Raw genomic sequence first — 16,315 nt, 5'->3', positions numbered from 1 at the left:
GTTCGAAGAGTAGAGGCTGGTGGTGGGATAGAGGCCGACGAGACAATTGAGAAGTCGTCGGGTTCTAGAAGGTTGCGTAGGTGGAGGTACGCAATATATGTTGGCGGGGGGAGGGAGCAGATGCTGACGCCCGAGCTGAGCCCCTCACCCCTGCCCGAAGCGGCCAAGGCGTCACCCTGCGCGTCACTGCCGCCTGCTGCCTGCCTCTGCGCCACACTCAGCAATATTGTTTGTCTGTGCCGTGGCCTGCAGCAGCACAGCCAGCCAGCCTGCGCCCGCGCTGCCACGCTGCCCTCGCCCAGCCAATCGCCCCCGGCTCCCAAGGCAGCATCATCCCACCAGCATGCGCGGTATTTCCCCACACTGTGGAGCTTCCAAGCCACTACAAGCGCATCTCATGCGGCTATCCGGCAAGCTCGGCTTTCACAAGGCTTCGCGAGACATACCTGGCCTGAACATTCTCCAACACGTCCATTCCTCGTGCCACCTCGCCGTTCAGTCCCAATCAATGCAGACAGAGCTCGAACGGACTTCAAACACAAAGAATGGATTGCGTTTCTATCTTGATGACGCTGCGTGCCTTGGCCGGCTCCTTCAGGACGGGGCGCAGTTGCAGCGGAGGGTGCTGATGGCCCGTGCCCAAGAGAGCGGGAAGATCCTTGCCATCCTGGTTTCGCTTTGCTTAGGTTGAATCTTTCGGGTTTGATGCAAACCAATCTGTGGGAAGGCAGCAAGCTCGGGAAGCTACCGTCTGTCACCCTCACTTCTTAACAACATCTCCACTCGTGAGCAAGAAGCCCCTCGATGGCATCGCTAATGTGCTCGCCAGTCAACGCCCCGTCCCAACGTTTTTGCGCCAGTGGCTTGATCGTGGCCTCTTCGATATACTCATTTATCTCTTCTTGTAGATTCTTCGCATTGCTCGTGGAGCCGTTCGACTCGGGCTGCACATGCGTCAGCTTTGAGACGTCCCCAGCAGCAGCCGCAGGAACAGTACACAGCTTACATCAGGCATTCGCCAGACAACAGGCCTGTAGCCGGGGAACATGGCTTGATAGCGCGTCCTTCCCTCGCGTTCAACGGTCACGATTCCAGCAGCACCGGTCCACAGGCCGCGCCCGTCTCTCTCATCAACGTCCACGTTGCGCGCACCGTTCGGCTCTCCATCGGCGACAAGGCTGATGTACACCTCCCACCTGTACATCTTGAGCCGGCAGATCAACTTGAAGCGCGCGAGGTGCCTGGCATCATCCCCGAGAGCGGCCAGCCAAGCTTGGAAGAGGCCCATTTGTCCCTTGCCGTACGGAGCCTTCCTGGTGTCGAACTCCCAACGCACCTCGGCGAGATGGTGCGACAAGGCTTCGCTTCGCATCTGCTTGTTGATGAAGCAGGTGACGGGCAGAGGGAGTGGGCTGTGCCTGGCGTTTCGCGTGCAGGAAGGCTTGGTCGTGAAGTCATAGATCTTATCGCGCAGCTCGCGCGGCAGGGACATGAGGTTGCTCGGTATAGAGCGGACGAGGCCGTTTGTGCATGGATCCATCTTTGAGTTCACGGCTGGCAGTTGTTTTGCAGTCCGAAATCACATAGTGTTGAAGACTTGGCTCGAGTTCAGGCACGTTGCTTGAGTGACATGTGATTCGGGGAATCGGAAAGAGTTGACGTTAATGAATCGCGGGTCGTTTCCGAAAGTCGCGGCCACAGGCGGCACTGAAACTCGTTGCCGCTTTCAAGCATGCGAATGAAGCACCGAAAAAAAAAGGCAAAACAAAGAAAACAGTATACATTGTACATGAACAGAAAATAACAACGGAGCAAGTCTGCTAATGGGCCCGCTAGTAACCCAAGTGCTGCACCGCATGCCCAATTTCAACACCAAAAGTGTACAGCTGATATCTGCTTCGTTGCTGTAACATGAAGAAGTTTCGTGTTCACGTGTAGGTAAGAGGTTAATTTATTGAGTATTTCGACGCCTTCCCACAGGTTTGAGGAGCTGAAGAAGTCGTCGACACGCTTATCTCGTCGTGTTCGCCAATACAAGTTTCCTTCCACTCTGCACGTCTGGTAGCAATAATGTTGTAGTACATATGAATATTTTGACTGGCTATGCTAATACTGACTAAGGTATCCGTCTTCGACATTGGGTGGTGGTAGATGAAATCCTTGACCTCGTCGATCGTGTACTCCAGCTTCGTCAACTCTCCATGTTTGGCGTAGTCGAACAGGTAGGCAGGAGAACTCCAGAACCCGAAGGGATTCGTGATGTTTTGCTTATACATCTTCTCCGCCGAGTACTGGTTGATCTTATCGGACCGCTTGGTCAGCCCCTGGGTCGTCATGTTGATGCGGTGCGAGTGTTCTGACTCGTCGAGGGATTGAATGTAAGGGGGTAGGGATTACTGTTCTGCTGTTCAGCAGGGTCAGTGTACTGGAAGGCGGGTTCTGAGGCCTGTAGAGTAGGGTCAGTGTACTGGAAGGCCTGTTGAGTGGGATCACCGCTTGGTCAGCCTCTGCGTCGTCATGTTGATGCGGTGCCAAGGGTGCTTCGGATCGTACTTTGGCACTAACTAAGGTATCCCATCAAGTCATCTCTTTCTCTCCTTGCCTGCTGTGCTTCATGGTGATACACACTGGACGAGTGCATCAGTTGTTCAGGGCTGGGAGACCCGCTGTTGCCCTGGCCTGCCTACTTACAGCCCGAAACGTGCTGTAGAAGGCGGAGAGAAGAGCAATCAGGTTCCTCGCATTGAGGGTGCCGACGTTCTTCAGGGTCCTTATATCCTCGTACAGCCAATACGAATAGTGGTACAGGATCTCTGCCTCTCCGGTAGCAGTGTATGGGGATCGAAACTGAGACCTGAAACCATAGTCGATGTCTCCAACACCAGTCCCTATCGTGAAGGCCATAACACCCCATTCGTGAGCTGAGTCGGAGACGATGATGGAGACATCTCCCAAGAACCTCACATGATCCCCAACAGCCAGTAGCCACCTTCGAGCATCTTCCCAGCTCTCTTGCTTATCCAGGTCCATGATGACGTTAAGTCGACCATAGTAGATTGGCAGCATCTCCGCACGCATCTGGCGGTTAACCCTTACGTAGCTGGGGAGAAGACCGCCGACACCCCACGTAGGGTTGTGCCAGCTTTTGTCAACGACGTAACTGTAGATCATGTTCCTGCTTTCGCCGGGAAGCTCGAAGATGGTCAGGTGCTCGCGCCTTGGTCGGGTTGCAGCACGCTCTGAAGTGCACTCTGAAGTGGACTCCGTAGTGTCATCCGGCAGCTTTGGGGTGGAAGCCGGCATCTCGTCTCCAGCAGAGTGGTCAGGCTCGAATTCGGTTTCCTTGGAATCGACCATTGCTTTCCCGTGCAACTGTTGCTGTTTTATACGAAGTCGATGAGGTGGAAGTAAATATGGTGCCCGTTTGCCGTTGCGTTGCTGTGTAGTGTAAAAGGAAGAGCTGGATGGAGAGAGGATGGAGGTTTATATAGCAGGCGAAGATGCGTGGAACAGTGGAGTTCTGTTTTAACAATGTTGCATCTAAGATCCCATCTCATAGTGTTCCTACGTGGGCGTATGACGTGGGCCATAACACACCGCAAGCCCTTCTTTTCCGGTGCAGCGCACACTATACCGTGAGTGCCATAACACTTGCCATGTACCCAACATGCTTGGCATAGACATACCCGATCTGCACTTACATTAGGCGGTACATGATTAGGTTCAGTATATAAGAAAAGATAGTTGTGGAATAAAAGGGTGGTACCGGGGAGTGGGCACGAGTTGTATACACATTTACACTGCTCGGGTGAAGTGCAACAATAGAATGAAAGCCCAACTCTTGGCTTTTACGGAGCCTTTATATCCTGTCAAGCATCTTACGCGTGAGGTACATGAAGGGACCACGGCCGAACAATACTTGAATGTTTGTTTTTCTTCGAAGGGGGAGACCATGCTCGAAACCGCCATTTGCATCATTGCAGTGTTTTATGTTCTTAGAAATAAGGATCAATAGAATCGGTAGGCTGCAGTACGGCTGAAGGGTGCGCCTTATCCGATTAGGACAAAGGCGAATACAAAGCAGGCTCCCGTCATGGCCAACAACCAGACGTATCCAGTCTCGTCTGGCCGTACGAGGAATCACAGAGAATGCGAAATAAATCACAGCCACAGAAACTTAAACCACAGTCATGACGCCTTAATGGATTGCTTTCTTATCTCGCTCCACTAATCTATTCAGACTCTTGAATCTGAAGGTCGGATTTGAACCGTCTTTGTTACGAAAGTCACAAGCTTTGGCGTAGGATCGCCTAGACACTTTGTTTTTGAGCTTTGCTGGCATACTCGCGAGTGTGTCACAGCGGGTGACGAAAGAAACTATCCACCCACATCTGCCTTACAGGAAACTTCTACATGGGATGGGTAGTTGAATACAATATGCGGACGTGAATGTATGCAAATTTACGTCCGCATAATTTATTCAACTATATATAATGATGCGGGCGGGAAATTTCTTTTGTTACCCGCTGTGGCGTCATTTCACCGAGCCCATGCTTGTTCTGCAATTTTTCCATTCGATAATCAGGGACAAGAAGGCGTTATGAGCCTGACTACCTTTCTGAAGCTTCCTGTCCCTCGAGCCTTTTCCCCACACTTATTTCCATAGCTTCTGACCAAGCCGTAATCTTTCAAGTGACCAAAACACTCCTCAAAACTGACTGGAGCTCGAGATCCGTGACCAGACACCCAATGTGCTAGGCAGCTGGGCGAGCGTCCCCATATGTGCCAAAAGTCTTCCCTCAAGTCCACCAAACCGACCCATGGTAGTACGGATGGTGCAGCCTAGGATTGTCCTCAAGTAGCTGTTCTATGGCGGCGATCACATGGTTTCCCTTGAAGGTGCCTCTTTGAATCTTTTTAGCCAGAGGAACGACAATCTGTTGCCTGATGTAGTCCTTGAGCCAGCTCTGGTCAAAAGAGACCGAGCAGTAGTTAGGAGTCATGTCAAAGTAACCGTGTTGCTCTCCGGTAATGAGGTTGATGCGGATGATGTAGTTTCCCCACCCGCCATGCAGGCACAACCGCCGCAAGTGGCAAGAATGAGCACCAAGAATCTTGATCCAGCGACGAAAAAGGGAAAGACCTCTAGACGACACTTCAATCCGCCAAGCCACCCTTTGGACGTAGTACGGCATAAAATCCATCCGCAACTTCCTGTTGATCTGTCCGAGGGCGGGAAAGTGAAGCTTGGCGCCGTCTGACAGACGCACACGATGCGAGGTAGGACACATACTGGGTCCAAGGTTCTTGAGGTGGTGGTCGTATATCATCAGCCGAAGCTCGATGGGAAGTGAGGAGAGGCTCGGTCGGACATGGGTGGTACCGGGGGCGCCTGTGCGAAACATTCAGTCAGAGCACTTTGGGGCAACGCAGTAATGAGCGTACCGTCTTCTCCAGATCGGAGATTTGAGAGCGTTGGTGAGACCGAAAGCTCGTTGACGCTCCGCAAAGGTGACATTGGATGAGGATCTCTTTGCGTGTGCTCGAGACCTGGGTCGATAGGCATGAGTGCAGTCAAAGGGTTGCAAAATGCAAACTAGAATCCATGCCGCTGGGTTGACAGAGAAGTTGGGGTGTGGCGGAAGCGGCGCAAAATTTATGTGGGACAGGTAGGTGGCGAGTGTCGCAATATCAGTCGCGCCTTCCAAAAGCTGGCGCGGGGCAGGAAGCGGCGCAGCCTCGTCACCCGCTTCCCTTGCTAGGTACAAGATCTTGCGCATTCCGGCCGACCCACCAACATCACAGCTGCGAGCATCATGAAGTTCTCAACCGCGTTTCCTCTCTCCATCGCAGCCGCGCTCTTGGCTCTCATTGCCGCCCACGTTGCTTTCATCATGTTCGCCCTCGCCAGGTCCGCCATCACGTCCAGGAAGAATGCCACGGCCAACTCGGTCATCGCTTTACGTTATCCAAAAGTCGTCTAGCTCCTGTACCAGAGTAATGCCAGCCTTCATCGTGAGTCTCTCCCTAAGCACCCACCGGAAGGAACCAATCTTACCGGCTGCGCAGACCTGGAGGCACGGCCGACCAAGAGCTTCCTGACACCTATCGACAAGCGGGATAGGAAAAGCTGGAGGATGCGAGCGGTTCATACACCGAGTCAGGGCTTGTAGAGCTCTATAGCTGCTCAATACAACTGCTCAGAGCCACAGACCCGTCTTTGTGCATGATGTTTCTCACTGGCCTTTGTCTGCCTTGTTGTCGTACAGTTAATGAGGTAACGTGACCATCTCCGTGAGGATTGTTGGATAGCGAGCTGGAACAATGAGCGAGAGCATGCGACCAAGCAATATTCAGGCGGAATGATTGTTTAGAGATCTACGTCATTGTCCAGCGGACGGGAGCCTTTGCGAGAACAACGCTTCACCGTCCATCGCCGCCGCTTGCCCGCCCTACGCTTTAGCATGATGCAATCGAGTGGCAGCGACTACAATGCTGAGCTGTCCTATGTAGTCTAGCACACGTCAGGTTGTGGTGATGCAGCTGAGACGAGGAGTCAAAGCCAGGGATTTCGATTGACCCCATCTACGAACAAGATCAACGACGCTGGCGCACTGCAGAAGGCGACCGGCGGCCACGATGCAGGATCTGATAGCGACATGGATCGGAATGAATGCAGTCATGGAACAAGATGTTTATGGGCTGCGCCGAAGCGGGCGTAGAATTCAGAAGCTGCTAAACGAAAATCGAGCTGCTCTACGGCCAATGATACGAGGAAACATGATAGCAATCCTGTTGAATTTGAGCAAACAAGGCATCTCTGGCAAATTCTCTTGCTATGTATCAAGCGTTTGGGTGACATTCATGTTCGCGCGAATGGTTCTGTTGAAGTGAGGCAGTTTGGAGCGCGTGAAGCTTCTTCCAGCACACAAACATCCATTTCTCACTTTGCTTCAGCTCACCACGCGTCCACCGCGTTCCTGCCAAACTCAGCATACGCAGCACCCGCCAGGGCTCTATCACGTGGCACCCGTCACTATAAGATACCTTTCTCTCTTCCGCCGCTCCATTCCTCCAACCTCATCCTTCCACCTCCTCCTCTTTCCGTCAACCCTACCCAGCGCAATGGCGGCCAACAACGGCTCTCCCGCTCAGTCGTCCTCCTCCAACGCCCCGACCATCACGGGTGAAGCGGCGCAGGATATTGTCCTTCCTGTCTGGGGCATTCTTGTGCCGCCCGTGGCTCAGGACTGGGTCAACGCCGGATTCCGCGTGTCGTTCGCGACCAACCCCGCCACTGTCAAGGTCTGGATGGTCACTGAGAATGGCCTCGTTGAAGGTAAGCGACCTCCTTACCTCTGGTACTCTCAAGAGATCCGACGATGCTGACTCACTTCACTAGTGTTGATCAACAATGAGGATCATGTCAACCTGAATCTGGATTCAGTCCGTAAGTGCTACAAAAATATCTCTATCTTGTCCTGCCTAATTCTCTTCAGACCCGCCCGTTACTACTCATACAACCCAGAAGACCCCCGGAGGCCGTCCACTGTAGAGTGCCAGCCGTCGTCTCCGTCAGCTCCGGCAAACCCCTCGCTTCGCAACCAAAACATCTCTCCCGGAAGTGAGGCCACGCCCAGCATTCAGACTGACAACAACGACCGCAATAAAAAGGAAAATGACGAAAAAAACACCGACAGCGGCGACACCCAGGATTCCCACGACCAAATCACCCCGTCCACGCGCCGCATGCGCAAAGTCCCAGCCGCCTTCGCTCGATACGCCGTCGCTACCAAGGCTCCAACCCCCATGCCCTTCACCCACCCGCGTTCGCCGACGCCCCAGCCCATCGCTCAGCCAGCTTCACAGCAGCTCCCGCGGCCGTATTCCCCGTTCTTCGCCCAGCTGCCCCCCGCCACACCCATCATCCCCGGCCTCGGCTACCGCTCCCACCCAGTACACCAGCCCAACAACCCCACCGTCGTCGGCACGCCGTCCTGGCTCCTCCCCAGCGCCACACCACTGCCCCCCCCCCCGTCCCTCCACCAGCGCACCATCGTTTCCATCGTCAGCCTTTCACCACCAGCACAACGTGAATCGCTACAACCCCATGAACCCCCCCAGCACCACCAACACGTTCCCGCAGCAGCTCCACCGCCCCAGCCGCGGCCGAGGCAACACAAGCACCTTCGGCCCCCTCGACGGCTCCGTCGTCCGCGCCAACATGACGCTCGCCGAGTGGAACGCCCGCCAGGCGGCGCTGCCGCGCGACCGCCACCTCGAGCACCCGCTGCTGCGCACGGGGCCGCCCATCTGCCAGCCGTGGACGCCTGAGCTGGCGCGCGAGCTGGAGAGGCAAATGGCCGCGGGCATGTACTTGAACAGCAACAGTAATAACAACAACTTCCGCGGCGGTAGAGGTGGCCGAGGTGGCAGAGGTGACAGGGGTGGCAGAGGTGGTGGCCGTTGAAACTGACAGTGTCTCGTCGACTGGATTTCGAGGATGGGACGGCAAAGAACGGAATCAATGGCAATGACTGAGCGGGGACGATGAGGGCCTTTTCCTTTTCTCTTTTCTTCATTTTCCATGGCTTATTTCGCTTTTTCTCATGTCACGGAGATTTCCTCTTTTCTTTCCTCTCTTATTTCCTCTTTCCTTTCCTCTTTTCTTTCCTCTGTTTTCTTCTTTCAACTGGCTTATTTTCCTTTCTCCTTTCTCAAATGAGCGACGGGCAACGGGTACGGTCTCGCGAGTCACCCGTAAATCTCGCTTTCCTTTCTTACCGTTCAACGGACGGCATTCTCAAGAGCGGCGATAAGAGCACTCGGGCCTGGACGGGCCACACCTTATTTGCTAAGCATGGCTTAAAGAAAGGTTTCTCAGCTGGGAAACACACCTCTGAATCATAGAAGAAAAAAATTAGATGCCTTTGCACAACAAAAAAATTCCTCTACATTCTACGCCCGAGATATGACCATCGTCGTCCGGGGAAATGTTTTGAGAGAGATCTCGCGACCACGCCACCACCACCACCACCGCCACCACACGCGCGAAATCTCGCAATCAGGCGCGTCAATGTATGCGGAGATGACTCGCGGTCCGCGCACGCTGCAAGCTCGGAGATCCGAACGTGCCTCTTCATCTTCATTACTGCCGCCGGTCTCGTTGTGAACGGCGACGCGACGCCACGTGACGGCACACCTACCACTACTGTTCTCGTCGAAAGGAAGAAGAAGAGCTGACCGTCACAGCTGGGCGCGTTCGTACATCTTTGCCCGAAACAGCCAGGCGCTGCACGTTCTCTCTCCCTCTCTCCTTCTCTTGGCTGCCGCTCGGAGAATTTCCCGCATTCGCATTCATGCCGGGAGTAAGTAGCCCTGTTTTTCCAATATTCTGGCCCGACACGAGTAAGTAGCCCTGCGCCGGGTTGCTGGTTGCTGGTCGCGTGGCCCCCACCCCACTCTCACCCTCCCCCATGGAAACCGAAAAACCTTGGCGTGCAGCAAGTCGAACGATCCCCCGTTTTCTCTCAGGTCAAGAAAAACGCCGATCTGCGCGAAGGAGGAGGAGCGCGAAACCCCGCGCAAACCGTCGGACGAGGACAGACAGGGGAAAAGGAGGGGGAGGAGGAGAGCGATCGTCATGACGTGTGACACCCCGGATCCTGTTACACATTGTTTTGGAGCGCGGCTCCATCATCTTGGGGAAGAAGACAAGGCATACGTCAACAATGCGGGGGAAATTGTGATGGCACATGGACGACGACGCTTCCCCGCCAACAAGTTTCTTTCGTGTTGCTGACGAAGTTGTACGCGTGCCCGGCTGGTAACCTACCTGACTCTCTGGCTTCCCCCGGCTAACCAATCCGGCGGTAGCTTCCGACGCCAGTTGGGGGGCGCGCGCGCGAACGACGTGTACACATGGTCGATTTCTTCCCTTCCCTCCACCATTCCGTCGGATTTGCCAACGCCGCACCCGCGCCGCAGCAGTTCCGTGCCGCATGATGAGAAGGAAGGTTGAAATTTTTTCTAGTGCCGAGCAGCGGGCCCGACGGCGTTGGCCGCCGACGAGGCATTCGGTTTCCGAGAAATCAAGGCGAGAATCAAGTCCGAAGAGAAGGCAGAAAGCAAAGAGCTGACTGCCAAGACATAGGCAGACGGTGAAAGAGGAAATTGATGAGAAAATGTCACGAGAGACGCCACGTCGAGGTCCTCTTGGCGTTGACAATGCTCAAAGCTTACCTGTTTCTCGCCCCCAAGAGCCGCTCGCAGAGAGACCGCTTCTTTCGCAAACAGCGGTTCGATTTTCCCCAACCGTCCCTTGTTCATTTCCATTCGTATGCGTTTCCAGCGGTGCGGTGGCATGATTCGTCGGGTCGTGTAGCCTCTTACGTACGCGACCCCGTGGGTTCTCCACGGCGGGGGAAATTGATGGCGTAAGGAAAAGGGGCGTTGCGGAGGCGAAGGAGGATCGCGTCGTGCGCATGCGTTGCGGATTTGGAGTGCGTTGTAGACCTCGGATGCGACCCTTGCTCTCCAGGAGAAGGTTTGGTAGTGTGCTTCACGAACACGGGCGGCAGCAGTGTTCTTGCTTTCCCTCCGAATCTCGTGTCGCGGAGATAGTGTTCGGTGCGCGGCTCGAACGCGGAGGTTGCGGGGATAATCGCTGCGGGAACGGTGAACTGTAGGGCTCTGTCAGGGTCGGTCTTGGCCCAGCCGAAGGATCTGTCCGCGTGCCGTGCTATGCGGCGAGACGGGGTGGAAGCTGCGTAGAACGACGACGGCGGGCCGGCAATTGTCTTATGCCAAGTCGGCCAAGCTGAGGCGTTGCTGGGCGGCATGCTCCTGCAAGCCATGGCTGCCGGATCGGTCGTCTCGCCGAGGAGAGGGCTCACCGAGGATGATACACTCTTCCTGCATGGGTAGTTGAATCCATTATCTGGCCGGGGTTGCGCGCTTTCAAGTCTCACCTTTACGTTCGCAGACTGGATCCACTGCCACATAAATGGTGCAATATTTCTGCGAGGCAGGAGTAGGTGACGGCTGTGGCGCTGGGAATGTCAGCATCGGGCAACCGACGGTGGTGGCGGCAAGTTGCGTCGGGAAAGAGCGACGGCTAAGCACTCACCTCTCCAGAGAGACATCAGTTGAGGATGGCCTGCGAGGCGGCGGGGCCGAAGTGAGTCAACCAGTGAGCAAGGAAAAAAAAATCTTGACTGGCATCCTTGCCTGGATCGAATGAGGCTTTTGCGGCAGGCGCTGCGGGAGTGTTCTGCCGGCCAGGCACGCGACGCCCAGCAGCCAGCCACATCTTGGAAAGAAGATGCTGGGCGCTGCTTATCTCGACCTCAGTGTTCGCTGTATTGACTTGTCAGCGTCTGCATGCAAGCGACGAGATGACGCGTTCGCAACCAGCGACGAGCTGCTGCAAAGGGAAAGCGACGAGAGCTGGAAACAGGTGGATTAGGAATGACTGGGGTCTCATTCGATGGTGCTATCGCGGCGTCGTAAGATGGCTCACGCTGATGGAGACAAGACTGGGGCCCTGTGCATGAGTATTACTTTAGGAGCGCACACTGACCCGCAGACCCTCCTGGCCGCTGCATCAGCTGCAGCGCTTGCTGCGGGCGGGAAGAGCATGCTGGTGAGCAGCAGAAACGAGAGCTGCGCCGGTCAGAGGGAACTTCAGGCGGAACCGTACGTGCAGCGAGGCATTATTGTCCAGCGCCGACTGAGACATTATTCTGGCGGTGCACCTGTTGCGTATAGATTCACGCGCCGATTGCCTGCGGTGTAGTCCCCTTGACGCACCTGCATGCGTGGAAGGCGGCAGAACAGCCCACGCGGCTCAGGCGTGCAGGAGGACGCAATCCCAAACCAGCAGGCCCTGCGATAGCCGCCAGCTGCAGCCGCCACAAAAAAGAACGGGTAATAGGTAGCGCGGCGCCGGGCGCTGGCGAAGCCGCGGCCGGCAGATGTGCGGACAGCCGACGTACGAGCATGGCGCTCGCGCCGGAGGGTGCCAAGGCGCAGCGAAGGGTTCGCGATGCAGGGATGTGGGTGCGAGGCGGTGTCGTTGGGCTGCCCGGTGCCGTGACTGACGACATGGCCGTGACTGCCTTTGGAGCTTGGAGCACGCAGGAGGGGCGCACTCGCCCCAGTCCAGTGCCAGAGCCAGACTCACCGCGCGAGTCGTGGGTCCTCGTCGGCCGATAGCCTGCGCGGCCCCGAGACGGCTGCGTGGGCACCGCTGCGCTCCGCTGGCCGACGGCGCTCTCTGGCAGCCTGCGGACGAAGTCTGGCTCGAAATTGAAGGCATTCCACTCGCTACGCCCGTCTCTCCGCGATCTCGCCCCGTCTACGCCTCCGCCATCTCCTCTCCGCACGCTACCCCGTGGGAAAGCCTGGCTTCTCCGGATCGTTTTCGTTGCGTTTTCGTCGCGTACCCGGGTTGCGCACCCTTTACGGCAGCACAGGCTCTCGCTCGCAAAACGCCCGGTGGAGCGCGCTAGCCGGAGATTCAACCCCCACGGGACATCTTCAGAGATCATGGATGCAACGCCGTCAAGGCATCCAATGACACGCGCCGCTGTGGAGATCGCCGCCGTGTCATCCAGGCCGACCGCTGGGAACTTCCACCTCGCCCGCGCCCTTGACGTCTTTCTTTTACTCAGGATCTCCCGCGCTCTCGTTTGGGGAAGGCTTCCCGCCCGCAGCGCAGCGCCGCAGCAAGGGCCGCCCCAGTTGCGCAGGAACCGGCTTCGGGCCGCAGTGAAGTCGGGAGTCATTCTCACCACACATGGCGATACCGGCACAGGTGGTGCGTCGGCATTTATTAATAATCGGGGCCCAGCCGTTGGCGCGCTGCAGAGGCTTTGCAGAGGCTTGTCCGCAATCGTCCTGAGCTTAACCGGCTTGTCCAAGCTTGGCATGCGCTGCTGGGCCCGGCCCGATTTTTCTGCTCCACGAGCGGATCCCATTGCTTGCAGCGCCCAGCGGATTTCCCATACATGACAGGGGGCCGCCGCCCCCGAAAAGCCACCGCCGGTCCCGACTGCCGCACCACCAGCTCCGACACGGGTGCCGGTCTGTGAGCGCCAGCCTGCTTGCTTTGCAGATGCCAGATAGCGTTATCGATCCGGCCATCCTCCCGTGAGGCCCGTGTTGGCCACCACTGTCATACGGCACACCTCCCCAGACTGTGGGGCCCAACAACTCGAGCTCACTTTTCTGGGAGCCGCCAACCATGCTATAAAATCTACTTCCGCCTGCCAGGCAGGCTCCCTTTCTGCGCCTCCCCTCGTCCCTACTGCCAATCCCCTCCTCAGCCTCCACAATGGGTGCCACTGGTCTTTTCGGCTGCACCGGCCACGCCCTCGAGCGGCTCCAGCTTGCTCTGATCGTCGCCCCTTCCTTCATCCTCTTTGGCTACAACCAGGCCGGTCTCGGTGGCCTCCTCACCGAGAAGGACTGGGTCAAGACCTTCCCGGAAATCGACACTGTCAACACCGAGGGCGCCGAGAAGAGCCACAACTCCACCATCCAAGGCTTGGTCGTCGCCACCTTCGTCATCGGTGCCCTCTTCGGTTCTCTCTCGTGCTCCTACACCGGCGACAAGTATGGCCGCCGCGCCGTGGTCATGGCCGGCGCCATCTGCACTCTTATCGGTGAAGTGTTGGAATGCTCCGCCTACGGCCTGCCGCACTTCATTGTCGGCCGCATCATTGTCGGACTCGGCGTCGGTCAGCTCAGTGCCACTGTGCCTGTGTGGCAGAGCGAAACATCCGGCGCGAAGAACAGAGGCCAGCACGTCGTCCTCGACGGTCTCTTCATCTGCGTTGGTTACGTGCTCGAGTCGTGGATCGACCTTGGTTTCTTCGAGTTGCCCGAAGGCCAGGTTACCTGGCGCCCTCCGCTTGCCATCGCCATTATCTTCTCGCTTATTCTGATGGCGTCCGTCTACCTTTTCCCCGAATCTCCCAGATGGCTCGTTCGCAAGGCTCGCAATGAGGAGGCTCGCGCCGCCATTGCTCTCTTCCGCGGCTTCGACGGACACTCGATGGAGGTGCAGGCTGAATTGGCAGGCATTGAGCTTTCGCTCGAGGAGACGTCCAACAGCGGCGCCTCGCTGAAGGACATGCTCAAGATGGGCGAAGACAAGCTTCTGTACCGCTTCGCCATTTGCATTCTGCTCCAGTTCTTCCAGCAGATGTCGGGCTCCAACCTCATCTCCGTCTACACCAGCATCCTCTTCCAGCAGAACCTCGGCATGAGCCCTGAGCTTTCGCGTGTCCTGTCCGGTGGCGCGCTGACCTGGAAGTTCCTGTCTTCCTTCGTCGCTTTCTTCACCATTGACCGCTTCGGCCGCCGTGCCGTCTTCATCTTCAGCGGCGCCGGCATGTCGCTTTGCATGATCGCTCTCGCCATCACCACCTCGATGACGGACAACCACGGCGCCCAGATTGCCGCCGGCTGCTTCATCTACCTCTTCAACTTCTTCGTCCCCATCGGCTTCCTCGGCGCCAACTTCCTGTACTGCACAGAAGTCGCGCCCCTGCGCCTGCGTGTCGCCATGTCCTCCATTTCCACCGCCAACCACTGGCTCTGGTACGTTACACACACTTTTCGCACAATAGCAAGGATCAAAAACTAACTTTCTCCGTCCAACAGGAACTTCGTCGTCGTCATGGTCACGCCCGTCGCGCTCGCCAACATCGCGTGGCGCTACTACATCGTCTACGCCACCATCGCCGCCTGCATCCCCATCACCGTCTACTTCTTCTACCCCGAGACCATGGGCCGCAACCTGGAGGAGCTGGACATGATGTTCCGCGAGAGCCCGTCGGTGGCCGGGACGGTCCGCTTCGCCAAGAAGCGGCCGATCGCCATGCCGCAGGAGTTCGCGGTCGATCACAGCAAGGGCGGCGTGGAGCACGACAGCGATCTGGAGGCGAAGGAGAAGGAGCTGGCATGATGATAATGGAGAAGAAACATTTTTGCTTTGTCGCGCGAGACAAGAGAAAAAGTTTTGTTACGACGTTTTCCCTTTTTTTTATTGATGCGTTTTATACCTCATAGATGATGCGATTGTACATATTGGCTCTGGGGGTTTTGTTTCCTTTGCCTGCCGAAGAGGTCCGTGGTCGTTGCTTAGCAGCGATCGGCGGCGCCTCTGCGTTCCGTTTTTCTTACTTCGGGTCGTTTATTCGACTTTCGACTTGGGAACGCGTGGGGTGGCGTGATGAACGCCGCTTCACATCAACAGGGTCGCTTGTTGATGGCAGGGTCGAAAGGGGAACGAAAGTGGTGTTGGTCACGAAGATTACGTTAGAGCGACGCGAGAGAAATGGCTGTTCACGAGAACAAATGGAAAGAGTCTGTGACTTTGACTGTATCACATGCTGGATCCGGTGGAGTGCGATGTGGCAAATCATGCGATCGGCTTGCACGGCCTGGCAAAAGGTCCTAAAGCTGAAAGACAGATTTAGGCAGTACAGTCTTGGCACGGAGTTTGAAAATCGTTGCGTGCTGTTCCATTGTGTAGGTGCGGGGTAGGAAAACCCCGTCGCTGAGCCGAATCAAAAAACCCCACGATACTTGGCATGGTGGTGAGTTTTCCTTGAGTAGGGGTGCAAACCAATTGTCAGGCCACCTCCCTGAGGTATCCGTGGCCCCGAGCCGTCCAACATGTGGGTTTGCCGCCCACAGTTCGTGATGAGGGGTTTTGAGGGTGAAACATTGGTTGACGTACGCTGGTGGGAAACGCCCAATCAGGCTACCGCCGGAAATAACAGACCACCGCTGTCATCCATCGCACGCGAAAGGTCCTCCTGCTCCAACCGGCTTGACTCGTGGTGGCAGGCCGTATCGCGTCTTCACCGCGTCGCTGGAGAGAAGACCCCGCTTGCTCGAAAAGATTGATCTAGAAGGCGGTGCCGGCGAACGATCCGCAGGGCTGTTTGCCATAAAGGTCGGCAACCCCTAACCGGACCCGCAGCTGCCAGCGAAGCGGCTGCGGCACAGCAGAGAAAGGAATGTGGGATGAAATGTGCAGTTGCACAATACCTCGTGTATCGCTTTTCGTTCCGTCTGCTGGTCTTTGCGTCCCGGCTGAATCTCGAGCCATGTGTCCATCCACCGAGGATCCTCAGCCTCAGCAGATCGAGGCAGACGAGGTACGATCACATGGGCAGAGCTCCCAAACACCAGCCAAAGTGCGGCCGAGTTCCGTATCTTCCTGACAGCGACTAGGTAGTCGATGGGGAGGAATCCACTTACGAGAGTGATCTGTGCGTCCCTCGGTCCTCGGACTTAC

At 56.4% G+C, this 16,315-nt stretch overlaps 4 protein-coding genes across 4 annotated transcripts; 2 read left to right on the top strand and 2 right to left on the bottom strand.

Moving 5' to 3' along the window:
* Positions 1-767: 767 nt before the first annotated feature.
* SLS55_001795 (uncharacterized protein) lies at positions 768-2,336 on the bottom strand (the record flags this gene model as incomplete). Its single annotated transcript, XM_066773283.1, has 3 exons — positions 768-944; positions 1,007-1,554; positions 2,114-2,336. The coding sequence occupies 3 exons, from the start codon at positions 2,334-2,336 to the stop codon at positions 768-770; spliced, it is 948 nt and encodes a 315-aa protein (XP_066635850.1).
* Positions 2,337-2,640: 304 nt separating this feature from the next.
* Positions 2,641-3,357, bottom strand: SLS55_001794 (uncharacterized protein; the record flags this gene model as incomplete). The annotated part of the gene is made up of 1 exon (XM_066773282.1): positions 2,641-3,357. One exon carries the CDS (start codon positions 3,355-3,357, stop codon positions 2,641-2,643), a length of 717 nt encoding a protein of 238 aa, XP_066635849.1.
* A 3,768-nt stretch (positions 3,358-7,125) lies between these two features.
* Positions 7,126-7,555, top strand: SLS55_001793 (uncharacterized protein; the record flags this gene model as incomplete). Its single annotated transcript, XM_066773281.1, has 3 exons — positions 7,126-7,339; positions 7,403-7,450; positions 7,500-7,555. 3 exons carry the CDS (start codon positions 7,126-7,128, stop codon positions 7,553-7,555), a joined length of 318 nt encoding a protein of 105 aa, XP_066635848.1.
* Positions 7,556-13,336: 5,781 nt separating this feature from the next.
* Positions 13,337-14,974, top strand: SLS55_001792 (uncharacterized protein; the record flags this gene model as incomplete). Its single annotated transcript, XM_066773280.1, has 2 exons — positions 13,337-14,607; positions 14,671-14,974. The coding sequence occupies 2 exons, from the start codon at positions 13,337-13,339 to the stop codon at positions 14,972-14,974; spliced, it is 1,575 nt and encodes a 524-aa protein (XP_066635847.1).
* Positions 14,975-16,315: the final 1,341 nt, after the last annotated feature.

This window comes from Diplodia seriata (assembly GCF_021436955.1).
Source record: "Diplodia seriata strain FDS-637 chromosome Unknown scaffold_2, whole genome shotgun sequence".
Classification (NCBI taxonomy): Eukaryota; Fungi; Ascomycota; class Dothideomycetes; order Botryosphaeriales; family Botryosphaeriaceae; genus Diplodia; species Diplodia seriata.
Note: the sequence above shows the minus strand (reverse complement) of the source record. Positions and strands in the feature narration are given on the sequence as shown.